Source organism: Lepidothrix coronata, unplaced genomic scaffold, assembly GCF_001604755.1.
Source record: "Lepidothrix coronata isolate B3197 unplaced genomic scaffold, Lepidothrix_coronata-1.0 Scaffold79, whole genome shotgun sequence".
In the NCBI taxonomy this organism is placed as follows: Eukaryota; Metazoa; Chordata; class Aves; order Passeriformes; family Pipridae; genus Lepidothrix; species Lepidothrix coronata.
This window is the reverse complement of record NW_016690259.1, coordinates 2,181,577-2,195,316: the sequence shown is the minus strand read 5'-3', so window position 1 is coordinate 2,195,316 and position 13,740 is coordinate 2,181,577. Positions and strand designations below refer to the sequence as shown.

Below are 13,740 nucleotides of genomic sequence, written 5' to 3'. Positions count from 1 at the left end.
TTGAGGAGGGAAGAGGTAAGCACTACTTCAGCTGTTTAGCCTTTACCAGTCTTCACACAGCTTAAAGGAGGTTTTGGAGGTTGGGGCTTTGACCCTCAACTCAGATTTGGCTGAAATTGTCCAAAAGATTGGAGTTCATTAGAGGAGGAGGCCAGGCCAGTAACCAAGTGACACAATTGTGTTAAGCTTTGCTTTCTAAGAAATCTAACTACAAAGAGACCGGCTTGTTCTGGCAAAGATGTCTCCTTTGGAGCCCAAGGCAAGCACACAAACCACTAGGACACAGAAAAAGACTGAATAAGCTCAAAACAATGATTTTCAGTTTGTGAAGTGTTTAAGTTCTCCCCAAGGATTTTTTAGGGCAGTCAGTGGTGAAGAATGCCTGAGAGTCACAGAGTCACAGAATCAATTGGGTTGGAAAAGATCTCTGAGATTGTCGAGTCCAACCTTTGACCCAACACCACCACGTCAACCAGACCATGGCACTAAGTGCCACATCCAGTCTTTTCTTGAACACCTCCAGGGACCGTGACTCCACCACCTTGCTAAGCAGCCCATTGCAGTGCTGGCCAACCAAGAAATTCCTCCTGATGTCCAACCTGAACCTCCCCTGGTGCGGCTTGAGGTACATCCTCTTGTGCTGTCATTAGTTGCCTGGGAGAAGAGACTGACCCCCACTTGGCTACAACCTCCCCTCAGAGTGATAAGGTCATCCCTGAACCTCCTTTTCTCCAGGCTAAACAACCCCAGCTCCCCCAGCTGTTCCTCATAGGACTTACTCTCTAGACCCTTCACCAGCTCTATTGCCTTTGAGTCGTATAGACAATGCAAGAACTTGCATCAAAAACATCACTAAGAACCAGCTCTCAGCTGCATATTCTCAGGGAAGTAAAAAAAAATAAAAGAAACCCAAACTGAAAAACCAAACCAGTGCTTGAACCAAAATATGGAGAAATCAAAAAAAAATTTAAAACCTCCTGAACTTTAAAAAAATATTGTGTTTGTTCAGTAACAGTGTAAAATGTTGTTTGTCATCCTGGAGATACTAATTATGGATATGTTACCATCATATGGGTTTGTGTCTGTTTGAAAAAAGTATTTATATGTATGTACTGTATATGTATGTACTTTTTATTATTCAATATGACTGAGCTTGTTAGCTTCTAATTGGCCTATTTCTTGTATCATCTTGTCAAGAACAGGTCACATACAAAGAACAAAGGTGAATAGAATAGCCGTCTTAGTATTGACTTGGTAATACAATATAGAAATGTAGTATCTCAGCTCAAAACAGTTTGGGAAGAACTGTTCTTTAGTGTCAGTATCAGTGAATAAGATTCTGTTCACACACTTGCCATAACCTCTAGCAAATCACTTACCCCTGCTGAACTTCTGTTTTTGATGTAACACAGGTATGATCTTTCAGTTCCCTTAAAATGTTTCTTACCCTTAAACTTCAATGTTGAATTTATAGCTAATTCACTGACTGGTAGAAAATGGTAGAAATGGCAATTGGGGTATCAGACTTTTTACTTAAGGTGGTCAGGGCTGCTGAGATTCAGACTCCTGAACACTTCCAATATGAGCTTCTGCCTCATCCTGTGGAGTATTGGATGCCACATCAGTGCAGCATGTGAAGGGAAAAGGTCTCACAAGTAGGAATCTGGCCTCATACTACCGATTATCTGGGATAAGCAGTCTGACAAGTTCTGGGGGTTTGGAATTTTCTGAGTGGGAAACTTCCTTTAACCGTGCATACATCCAATGAAAACGTGCTTCCAGTCAGTCCCACAATACAGAGACAGCAACTATTCAACAATAGCTTTACTATTTGAAGAGTACACCACGGCACCACTGGTAACTTCATGGTGGGAAGCGAGAGGAGGGGTGGGGGAAGGAAAAAAACCCCAAACCCTCAGGAATTTATCACTAGAGATAAAAATGAGACCCTATTCCTTAGTACCTCTTACTCCATGGGGTTTCTTCCAGCACACACGACTCAGTCATGCCTTTGACTAAAATCTGCATTTGCCTCCTTCCAAACAGCAGCAGTCCCTTGAATATTTGGCAGACTGTACCACCTGCGGTCCTAATTTAGCTCCGCATCCGAGGTCCTGGGTTTTCCCAAGTGACCGCTGCGGAGTTAAGTGGCGATTTAGCAGCTTTTACACAGCGCTTCCGAAGCCGGGGGTGGTGGTGGCTAGGGGAAGGGGCAGTCCGACAAATCCTTGAAGTTTAACACGTATTTTGCATTATTCGTCCCACAAATCCCTGAAGTTTAACACGTGTTTTTGCACTGCTCGTATGCCCGCTGGATTCTCCACGTCACACAACCCGCTCCCGGGCGCTGTGAGGCGCCTCCCCTCCAGGGGAACGCTCACCCTGGGCTGCCCTCAGGGGAGGCGTTGGAGGCAGGGGCTTTGCTCAGCTGTGCGGTTAGACCGGTTGCCTTTGCCTTTCCCGCTATTCCCGCCACTCCCACGCGCTCCCTTGACACGCACTTCCCAATCTCCGGCCGCGGAAACACCTCTCCCCCCCCGCGCGGAACAGACCATTGCGGCGGGGCGGGGCGGGGGGACGCGGGGGTGGAAGAGACCAACCCTCCCACAGGGGGGGGGTGGCATGGCAGCGCCGATCCCCCTCCGCCGTGCGCTGGTGGGCGGGGGAGCGGTGATGGGCAGGGCCGACGACCAATGGGCACGGCCGGCGGGGTTGGGGCGGGGCAGCCGGAAGCGGTGCCCGGCGGAAGCGCCGCGGGGGCGGGGGCGTGTGCGGGGCCGGGCAGGGCTGGGCTGGGCAGGGAGCGCTGGGGCGGGACGGGCTAAGCCGAACCTAAACGGTGCCTGAGCCGCACCTAAACCCAGCCGAGGCGAGGCGGCAGCGGCGGCGGCTGATGTGAGGCGGTGGCCTCGCCGGTGATGCGCGCCCCGCGGGCGCTGCCGGCCCGCTGAGGTGGGTGCGAGGAGCGCCCCGGCGGTGCCGCGGCCATGCCGTGCACCTGCGGGAACTGGCGGCGCTGGATCCGGCCGCTCGTCGTGCTGCTCTACATCGTGGGGCTGCTGGTGGTGGTGCCGCTCTGCGTGTGGGAGCTGCAGAAGCTGGAGGTGAGGGGCGCGGCCCGGCCCGGTGCGCTCTGCTGGGGCCGCGGGAGAGACCCGGGGGGGACCCGGCGGGGAAAGGTGTTACCTCATCAGTGCCCATAACTGAAGGGAGGGTGCAGGAGGGTGGAGTCAGGCTCTTCCCAGTGGTGCCAAGCGATAGGACAAGGGGCAACAGGCAGAAACTGATGTACAGGAAGTTCCACCTGAATATGAGGAAGAACTTCTTTATTGTGCCGATGAGCAAACACTGGAACAGGTTGTCCAGAGAGGGTGTGGAGTCTCCCTCACTGGAGATATTCAAAACCCTCTGGACGCAATCCTGTGGCATGTGCTCTAGGATGACCCTGCTTGAGCCGTGAGGTTGGGTCAGGTGACCCACTGTGGTCCTTTCCAACGTGACCCGCTCTGTGACTCTGTGAAAGGAAAGGCTGAAGAAGTGCCACGGTGCTGCTGGGCACGTTTGTCCTGCTGCTCAAGCCCCATCAAAGCGCAGTGGGACAGAGCAGGATTTCTTTCCTCTTGGAGTCCTGTAGTAGTTGATGTTTGAACAGTTTGAACAGGATGCTGATGCTGAAGAAATCAGCCAAGTGTCACAGAATCACAGAATGGGTCAGGTTGGAAGGGACCACAGTGGGTCACCTGGTCCAACCTCCCTGCTCAAGCAGGGTCATCCCAGAGCACATGGCACAGGATTGTGTCTAAATGGTTCTTGAATATCTCCAGTGATGGAAACTCCACAACCTCTGTGGACAATCTGTTCCACTCCACAGTAAAGAAGTTCTTCCTCATGTACAGGTGGAACTTCCTGTGCATCAGTTTCTGCCCCTTGCCTTGTGTCCTAGTGGTTGGCACCACCAAGGAGAGACTGGCTCTCTCCATAAGTTCATCCCAAAACTTATGTATTGAAACTTAGCAGTAACAGTGGCATTCATAAAGGTGATTCTGTCTGATCAGGGAGAATTGAGTAGAGCGTCCCTACTGATAGAGAAAAATTCCTCTTTCGTCACGCAACAGTGATGTATGAATTGCACACACATGTGATACAACTGCTTCTCTAACGGGAAATAAAATTTTAACTTTAAAATATATGTATTGTTCAATGTGAGACAGGCCTGTGGACTGGAGGTAAGCTTTTTTTGCGGTATAATTTATGACAGTAAGATCTGTCTTGAGCATGTTTAAAATTTTTGCTTTTGAAATCCTGTTCTGATGCATAATGGATGTTTATATTAAAGTTCATACCACTAAGTCTGATACTTGTAGAGAAGAAAAACTGGAAAGCAACACAAAACATGTGATGTTGATGTAGGGGATCAGAGAAGAAATTCTCAGCAAAAGAATTGGAGAATAGTCTACTATGTTTCTCAGGTTTTGGTACTTAGGGTTATTAATGTAGTTATTTTTCAGAGAGCTTTGGTTTAAAATTTCAGCCCTGTGTTTTAGCTGACATTATGTTTTTATGTATTTTGAGTTTGTTATGTGAAACTAATTGATTACTTTTTGGAACTTGATTTTAAAGCTAAAAGCTCTTTAAATTCACAAGCTTTCAGAAACTTTATAATGCAGCACTGAACTGAGGCAAGTTCCAGAATTAAAGCAAAGAATCTGTTGTGGGTTTCAGTAAATTCAGTAGTGTGCGTTACTCTGTTTTTGTAGAATGTTTTGTGTATTTGAAAATACTTTAAAGTATTAAGACTGAAACTTTGATCTTGCATTTTTCCTTTTCTTTACAAGGTTGGAATTCATACCAAGGCATGGTTTATCGCTGGGATATTTCTGCTGATGACTATACCAATATCTCTCTGGGGCATACTACAACACTTAGTCCATTATACTCAACCTGAATTACAGAAACCAATAATAAGGTAACATTTCACATTTTACCTGTGCTACAAATGTTGAATTTAATTCAGACTAAAAATACTTCTAGTAATATTGAATGTTCTTTTGTTATTGTAACAGGATTCTATGGATGGTGCCGATTTACAGTTTAGACAGTGTAAGTGTCCTCTTACTGTTAACAGCTCAATAAAATTCTGTTTGCTGTGGGACTGAGGGAAAACAGTGTGACAGCAGAAACTATACTGCAGGGAGAGTGGTAGTCCTAGAAGCTTCTGGGCATTCCTGTTTATGGAGTACATCAGAAACATAGTTCTAGGGATAATATATTCTTCCTGTGGAGCTTCAGGGATTGCTTTTGCTAACCCTTCTTTAACCCTGTCCTGGAGTATCCTTTATGACAGATGTTGAAAGGGGTATGACAAGAGCCTGCTTTTGATCCTTCCATCTTAACAGCAGAACTGGAAACTTGACTAATCCAAGTACTGACTCAAATTCAATGCCTTACCTTTCTTTCCCAAGTTAGGCTTACAACTAAAATTATTTCCTGAGTTGTGTTTAGTGCTAAAATTATTCCTCTTTGCTTCGGGGGGCAAAGGATGAGGTCCTTTGAACAGTGCAAAAGCAGTGTGACACCCTGAAATTGAAAGCTCTGACAGCTGATCCATAACCACAGTTTTGCTAAAAAAAAATCCCTCTTCTGTCAGAAATTATGGTTTAGAGAGTTGGCTACCATTTCAAGGCTAATCTGTTCTTTCTTCTGTATTTTGCGAACATGTCAGAGCAAACATTTACAACATCAGATACCAAAGGAAATCAACTTTATGGACTAAAACTTCTCAAACCCACCTTGACAATGACTCCGTGAATTTCAGGAAACAGTTTTATCTTGTCTCCACCTAACAGGAAGAGGTTATGTGTAGTTACTTACATAGTTGGTTACTTCTGAGTGAAAGACTGAATTGTCTTATCAAAGATACAAAGCATCTCTTTGAGCCGCTTCCAGTTGAAGGGGCAGAGGTGCAGTTTGGAGTTTTTGTGTGTATGTTTACAGAATGTTACTTTCTAGCTGTAGCATTGGTTTCTTAGTAGCCAATGCTTCAAGCCCTGTCTAATTAGTGCCTGCTGTCTCATGAGGTATTGCTCGCTGAACTACCCAGCCAGTGTTGTCGTTGGAATCGCTCTTGTCTTTCTTGCACGTAACCTTTTGTGTACCTCTCTTCTTGCAGTGGATAGCTTTGAAATACCCCAACATTGCAATATATGTGGATACATGTCGAGAATGCTATGAAGCTTATGTCATCTATAATTTTATGGTTTTTCTTTCAAATTATCTAACCAACCGGTACCCAAACCTCGTATTAATAATAGAAGCGAAAGATCAGCAGAGACATCTGCCCCCTCTGTGCTGCTGTCCGTCCTGGGCTATGGGAGAGTGAGTATATTGATGCCATCTTATAGCTTTAGGCTGGGTAGTCAGATACAAATATTTTGTTTTGGTATTTAGCAGCATAACTGTTGTTGCTTTGACAAGAGTCAGTTTATGGTTCGTACGCATTTTGTTTATCAGCCACGAACCTCTGCTGAAAGTGGTTGTGAACACATTTGTCATCTGTAAGTTGTTACATCCTGTGAATTGCACTTGGTTATTAACATTCATTGGCTCAAGTGATGCTGAAGGAAACTTTCTCATTTTTGGAAAATATTGGGAAAAGGTCTCTTTGACCTTTGAATTTGCTTCTTTTGCTGTCATATTTGCCAAAAACCTCACGTGGAACTGGGGGTAGGCCAGATAGCCTGTTGCTTTTACTCCCACAGGTGAGGGAAGAAAGGCTTTATGCATCTAAACTATTTCTGCATGCTTAAACTGGTAAAATCTCTCAAGAGATTTTGATAAAATGCTAAAGACAAACTATGAATCTAAGTCATTCTTAGCCATCTTCAAATACGGCAAAAGTTGCATTATCTTTGTGTAGCCCTGACAGAAACTTTTCATGGCTAAAATAAGTGAATCGTTGAGTATTTCCTGTTATGTGCCTGTAAAAGTTCAGGTCTTTTGTGTATTTTGTGTATACACACTGTGTAGCATCTGAAGTCCTGGAAGCAGAAGTTGAGATTACCATAAAATAAAAATTTACTTTAGTGAATCTACTGAGAACAGGAAACTTCCATAAGTAAATTGTATTTAAACCCTTGTACAATGAATTTTGTGTTTTTCTTGCAGAGTTTTATTATTTAGATGTAAACTGGGTGTTTTGCAGTACACTGTTGTCAGACCATTTACTACTATTATTGCTTTGTAAGTATGCTCATGAATAATTAATATTGATCTTCAGGATGTAATTTTGAGTTACACTGGAAAGAATTTTCATGCCCTTTTTATTGAATCAAGGCAGTTTGAAAGCAGACTCGTGTTACATACTAAATGGGTCCCGACAATTTGATCCAACCTATGATTTCTTTATGGCTTCTCTGTAGCAAATTACTATTTACAGAATTGAAATAATAAATACTTAATGCCTGCTGCTGAAATCTGCAGGAGAGAATGTGAAGTACTGTTAGGGTGGGAAAGACAGTTTTATGATCTTTTAATTTTTAGATGATTTTTCCTTCCTCCTTTCTCTCATTGCCTTCAACAACTGGGTGTTTTTAAAGACAAGTTTCACGTGAATTTTAAAATTTTATTAAAGTTTGCACGTGACAAGGTTGACTGTGAGCCTTCATACATATCATGTAGACTGTGGTTGTAAAGGAATACTAGGCAGCTCTGCATGCTGATGCAGACAGCTTAATTTCATGAACTTTGTGTTGCTGCTAGTTCTGTGGGACTGTGGAAAAAGTTGCTACTCACAATGAATATCCATATCAATATTTATATTATATATAATATATATGCTGTTGGAAACTAATGCTTGTGCAGGCCCCCAGTGCCCATATTTGAGTACCAAAAGAGGTCTTGGATTCTAAGGGTTGTAATGAATATGTAGCACTCCAAGAACATGATCTGTTACCACACAGTGATAAACTCAAAAAATTCTTTCAGGATTTGTGAACTAGTGGGAGTGTATGATGAAGGAAACTTCAGCTTCAACAATGCTTGGACTTACTTGGTTATACTTAACAACATGTCACAGCTAGTGAGTATCAAGAATACATCTTTCTGCTCTTTTAAGTCATCTTATTAGTATTGTGTGAACTTTTTGTGTGAACTATTGACAGTGATTGTGTTAATGTCTGGTAATTCTTATGGGTAGAATATTTTCCACTGTAAGTCAAAGTTACTATCTGTTACGTACTATATATGAAAAACACTAGAAAAACAGATAATCTAAAAATTTTTATTATTTTTACTACAAAGCTCCATAAAGCAATGAAGTGTCCCACCTCTCTACCCCAAATTATTTGATGGGTGAGGTGGTTATGGCCCGGGTATTGGAGCTGCAGAAGAGATGACTTCCCTTGCCCCTGCAGCTTCCTCTCAGCAAACATACAAAGAATCAACAGTGACCATGTTAAAAATTCTGTTACAAAGCTGGTGATAATGACATTGACAGGAAAAAATGGAAACGATGTGTGCAGTGCACAAATTCTGGCCTGCCTAACACCTTTTCTTGTTGGGTCAGCTGCCAGATGATGTCAGGGTAAGATGTCAGCCCCTAAAATGGAAAATTGCATTTTGGAGGTCACAGATTGCTTTTACATCTCTTGGCAACAGCAACAGGAATCAGAACAGCACAACAACTGGGATCACTTGGAAACTGTGTCCTCCCCCCACTGCCACCCCTGTGTTTGATGGGGACTGGTATGGAAGGAGGTGGGACAACAATCCCAGCAGCAGCATGTACCTCTGTGTGTCTTGGTTGACATGATTCCTTATAGAAACTTACTATTAAGAGAGTAGGAGAATGTGTGTAAAAAGGGGAGTTCAATTCCTTAGGTTTGGCTATGCATTAGTTCAGATTTACAGTGACGGTTGCATTAATTGCCCAGTCTCATAAAGAGGCAACGTTTGAGGTGTTATTAACAGAAATCTGAAAGAATATGTGCTTTTTATGCCACTTTCCCTAGAGATGAGCTTGGCACTGAAAAGATTTCATGGCACCTTCCTATGCTTTGTAGAGTGTGTAGATAGATGACCTCAGTCTCTGCCAATACCATGCATTTCAGAAATACAATGTCAGGGAAACAAAAGAGTGCTTTAAAACACTAAGGCAAAGATTCCATAAATCCAAAGTCTCTTTTTTAAAAATAGATAGCTTTTAAAGTTTGTGTCATACTGTGATACATTTTTTAACTGAAGACAACAACTCCCTCACAAAATAAACAAGGATTTGAAAGCTTTCCTTCATTTTCTTTTCCTTGTCAGTTTGCTATGTATTGTCTGGTGCTGTTTTATAAAGTACTACGTGAGGAACTGAACCCTATCCAACCTGTTGGAAAGTTCCTTTGTGTGAAGATGGTAGTTTTTGTTTCTTTCTGGTAAGTGAATTATTTCCTCATTACTTCTTGCTCTTAAGGTGAATCATAAAAGAGCTAAAAAGGCTGGATTTGTTACTGGAGTTAGAGGCCTTATAAAAATCTACCCATAATCTTAGTGAAGTGCAGTGAAGGGAAAAGGGAACCACTATGTTGGACAGAGCAGTCTTGTTCACTTAAGATTATTTTTTAGACTTGCTGTTTTGTGATTCTCAAGAACATAACTTATTTTAGAATCTCCACTTGCAGTTATTTCAAAACTAATTTTTTTTCTTTTTTTACTTTTTAAAGTAAAAAAATTACTTTTTCAAAATAAGTTACTGAAAGTTAACTACAAATTGCTGTCTAAGCATTGCTCACACTTATCTGCTGCTGAGTGAGTGTATTTGACTACCTGACCTTTACTCTGTGGGCTGCAGCAATACTATGAAAGAAAAGCAACTTGTTCTAATGACTGACTGGAACAACCAAGTTTCCTTTGGTTGTTTTCTCTGTTGATTCTGCTGGTCTTCAGGGTCATGGATGAATGACATCTCTTTTTAAGTCTGTTTCTTCCTCTTAAAATCTAAATATATAAACAGTAGGTTTTTTGTAAGATTCTTCCTATGTACACATATGAACAGGCCTTGTTTACCAGATTTGCTTGCAGATTTTTTTTGGCACTACTGTTACAATAATAATAATAATAAATAATCTTTATAGGCAGGCTGTGCTCATTGCATTGTTGGTGAAAGTTGGTGTTATTTCTGAGAAACACACCTGGGAATGGCAGAGTGTGGAAGCTGTGGCTACAGGCCTACAGGTAAGAGCAGTTACTTTTGGGGAGGAATGGTTATATGTAAGATAACATAGCTGATCTCAAGCAATTATTATCATACTCACTGTAATTAACACAGGCTAGATTAGTACTGGTTTTATTTTGAGTTGGGCTAAGTTTCAGCCAGTCACCCGAGTGAGTTTTAGCAAACTCTAACGCGTCCAACTTTAGGTTACCCAGATTTCAAGAAGTTAGGAGAAGAAGAAGAGAGAGAGGAAAAGGAGAGAAGGAGAGAGAAAGATAAAGAGTCACCACTTTGGATGCAGTGAGGTCCCAAGGTAGTGGGTCATATCAGGTCACTCCCGTGTCAATGACCTTTTATCTGCTCTGGTCTGTGTGCCAATGGCGTGGTAGCCACTTCAGGGCTGGACCAGAGGCCCTACCCCACTTATGCAGAACTTGCCCTGTTTTCCCCCACCCCCCACCCAAACTTTAGTTGTTTTGAGCCAGTAATAATTTCTCCAGTCTCCTACAGCCCCTCAGGGTGCCGGTTCCTGTATGAATGTCATACATATGGCTCTCTGAAGCCTGCCATGAATATCCTGCTTCTGGTGGAAAAGCATCCCAGGGCAATTGCAGTCTTTCCATTGCAGAAGAAACCCAGAACTATTTTTCTCCAGTTATGAGTGATTAAATCAGTGTCTCTCTTGCTGCAGGATTTCATCATTTGTGTGGAGATGTTTCTGGCTGCTATTGCCCATCACTACAGTTTTTCCTACAAACCTTATGTTCAAGAAGCTGAAGAAGGGTCATGCTTCGACTCCTTTCTTGCCATGTGGGATATTTCTGATCTAAGGGCAGATATATCAGAACAGGTTCGAAATGTTGGTAAGTGAGAGATGAGACTTGTACAATCTGTTAACAATCTACTAATCTGTTGTATGTATTTCCAGCTTCATCTCTGTAGTATCTTGAGAACATTCTATTACCAAATTAGTAGCATCTGCATCTTTAGAGAATTTCATGGCTTATTTGGCACTTCGCTCTTTTCAGTACTCCTGACTGATTTAAAGTCTAGTTTTTAATTTTTCTTTTAAAAATTTCAGATGTGTTAGGTAAAGAGAGGTACTTTCTGCTTTTCTTTTGGGTGGAAAGACATACTTTTATTTCTTAAAACTAACAATGCCCATGTAAAACCGACACAAAACAAAGACTTATCTTCTAATTTAACACGCCTGTTTTAGAGTTGGTGTGTTCAAAGAGCAGTATAGTGCTGGAAGGATTAAAAAATATTTTCATTTGGCTTGATTAATTCTAGGAAGGACGGTTTTGGGCCAGCCGAGGAAAATGTTTTTTCCTGAGGATCATGAACAAAATGAGCACACAAGTTTACTGTCTTCATCTACTCAAGACCCAATTTCTGATGCTTCTTCAATGCCATCTTCGCCCATGGGTCACTACCAGGGGTTTGGACACACTGTGACACCTCTCACAACACCGACGGCAGCCCCTGCAGTCGATGGTATTTATAACCCTTCTGCCATTCACGATGCTGAGGAATCACCCGAACTAGAGCACGATTCATCAGAGAGAGCTTTGGATAAAAGTTAAGCTCAGCTGTTCTTTGCAAACTTGCCACACGTGTCCTATTAACATGTACTATTAGCCATGAAGGTTGAAAGGCTTGGAAAAGCCGCTGCGCGGACGGGAGGAGGATATGGCTGGAACTGACATCTGAATTCGGAACCTGTAATGGATGTGAGGATCTGTGAGCACCCCATGGATATAAAACACGCACACTGTAAAGGTTTCTGCATAAATGTAAGAGTCAGCTCCTTAAACTGCTAAACACTTCCACATCATATCAGAATTACAGTGACTTCCATTAATTCAAAAGAAACATTTGAAAAAATACTCTGCTCTTCTCAAGATGATATGCAAGTACTACTAGCAATGGGAGAACTACATTTCAAGAATGTAATTTAAGGAGGGCAGTAACAAAAACGGTTTGTATTAACTTTGTCCTCTTAATGATGGTTAACTTCCATACCCCAGTGCTGAATGGAGTGTGGATGAAGTGGTAACTTCTGTACAGATGTCATCTTCTTCCCTTTCCTGCGTAGCCCTTTCATGAAGATAGTTACTACAGAGCATCAGTAAAGAATCTGTACAAAGAAAGCATTCCCTACAGGCCTTGCTATCAAATTCCATGCCCAGATCATATGGTTGGTGTATCTGTTGTCCTTGTAGTTCATAGTTTGTAAGTCTTTTACATTCTGAAGAGACAGCCAGGATGGTAAGTTTTGGATTAATACCTTAACTTGACTCCTTTTTTTCCTACCCTTCTAAAATAAGAATACTGGTTCCTACCTTAAAATACATGGGGGGGAATAAAGGATGTCAAAAAACAGAAGTAGAAAACAAAATTGATTTCTTTACTTTGGGCTGCAGTAAATTCTTTAACACTTAAGTTTTTTTTAAGCTGTTAAAGCAGGATTTCTTGGCAATGTGTCTGTAGTAATTTGTATTCTTAAATTTGTGTCTGTGTGTGATTGTGTTATGCTTCTAGTATATAATACATTTGCCTGGATTCAAATGCAATAGCCGTTTTTTCCCACCACCACCACAGAGAAGACCTTTGCTAAGGTAAAACTATGTAGCTAATCTAATACTGGAGTTACTAGCATTAGATTTCAGACCAAGGAGCAGTACACTTGTATCAAAACGTTATTTTGCAAAAACTGACAGTGTCAGACGGTTATCGGTTTTGTCCCATTTATCAGATTTTTACTGCTACTGCATGTTTGCAATCTGACCAAACAAACCCCAAACCAGTAGAGCACTGACCTTTCAAATGACAAGATCTTAAGTTTCTTTTTTCAGCATTGTTAGCATTTACAGGGTAAATGTTTAACTTCTGGCTGTCAGTAAGTTCATCTTAAGTGCTTTTTTTGCAGTACTAGTGTGATGTAAATATGGCGCCTTACTCACTAGGCTGCATATTTTATAGTTATGTACTTGCTGTATCTGAAGTTAGTGAGAAACTGAAAATCATACTTTTCAATTTGCCAACTCATTGCCTTTGTTGTAAATAAGCAATTAAAGATTTTATTTAAACTGTTCACCTTGTATCAATTTGATTTGCTGCTACAGTAACTTAAGGGTGTGAATGACACAATGGCTACAACTGTCCTCCTCATGGAAGAAGGGGATCTTAAATATAACTCCTACAGGAGTTTGTGCTTTCACTATTATATGGCTCATACTGAAAAGGGAGTTTTTGTTTGGGCTTGTGAAGAATGAGAATCTACTTATTTATGCTTGATTCTAGGTATCATCTTATCCATGTAACAGCTATCTTCTACAACAAAACAACTTGTAGAAGTTCACAATTTCTTACAGTGCCCACTGTAGCCTCCAATAGAAATAATCTGATTTCCTGCATGCACACAGGTAAAAAAAGGGGCAGTGGCAGAAGTAATATCTGAAGGATCAGAGCTGCTGGAAGCTGAGTAGCTACTGTGCTCTGGCTTTTCATAACCTCACACTGAAGGAATTTGTTTTTTA

The 13,740-nt window shown here is 41.9% G+C and overlaps 1 protein-coding gene across 1 annotated transcript; it reads left to right on the top strand.

Annotated features, from left to right (window-relative positions):
- The first annotated feature begins 2,799 nt into the window (after positions 1-2,799).
- On the top strand, positions 2,800-13,297 carry TMEM184C (transmembrane protein 184C). The gene is made up of 10 exons (XM_017820134.1): positions 2,800-3,104; positions 4,836-4,966; positions 5,064-5,100; positions 6,170-6,375; positions 7,165-7,239; positions 7,984-8,077; positions 9,307-9,419; positions 10,119-10,218; positions 10,890-11,061; positions 11,492-13,297. The coding sequence occupies exons 1-10, from the start codon at positions 2,988-2,990 to the stop codon at positions 11,782-11,784; spliced, it is 1,338 nt and encodes a 445-aa protein (XP_017675623.1). The 5' UTR covers positions 2,800-2,987; the 3' UTR covers positions 11,785-13,297.
- Positions 13,298-13,740: the final 443 nt, after the last annotated feature.

Coding starts and splice junctions, on each gene's coding strand:
- TMEM184C (XM_017820134.1), top strand. CDS start 2,988: ATGCCGTGCACCTGCGGGAACTGGCGGCGCTGGATCCGGCCGCTCGTC. Junction 5,101..6,169: donor CGATTTACAGTTTAGACAGT/GTAAGTGTCCTC, acceptor CTCTTCTTGCAG/TGGATAGCTTTGAAATACCC. Junction 9,420..10,118: donor GTAGTTTTTGTTTCTTTCTG/GTAAGTGAATTA, acceptor TAATCTTTATAG/GCAGGCTGTGCTCATTGCAT.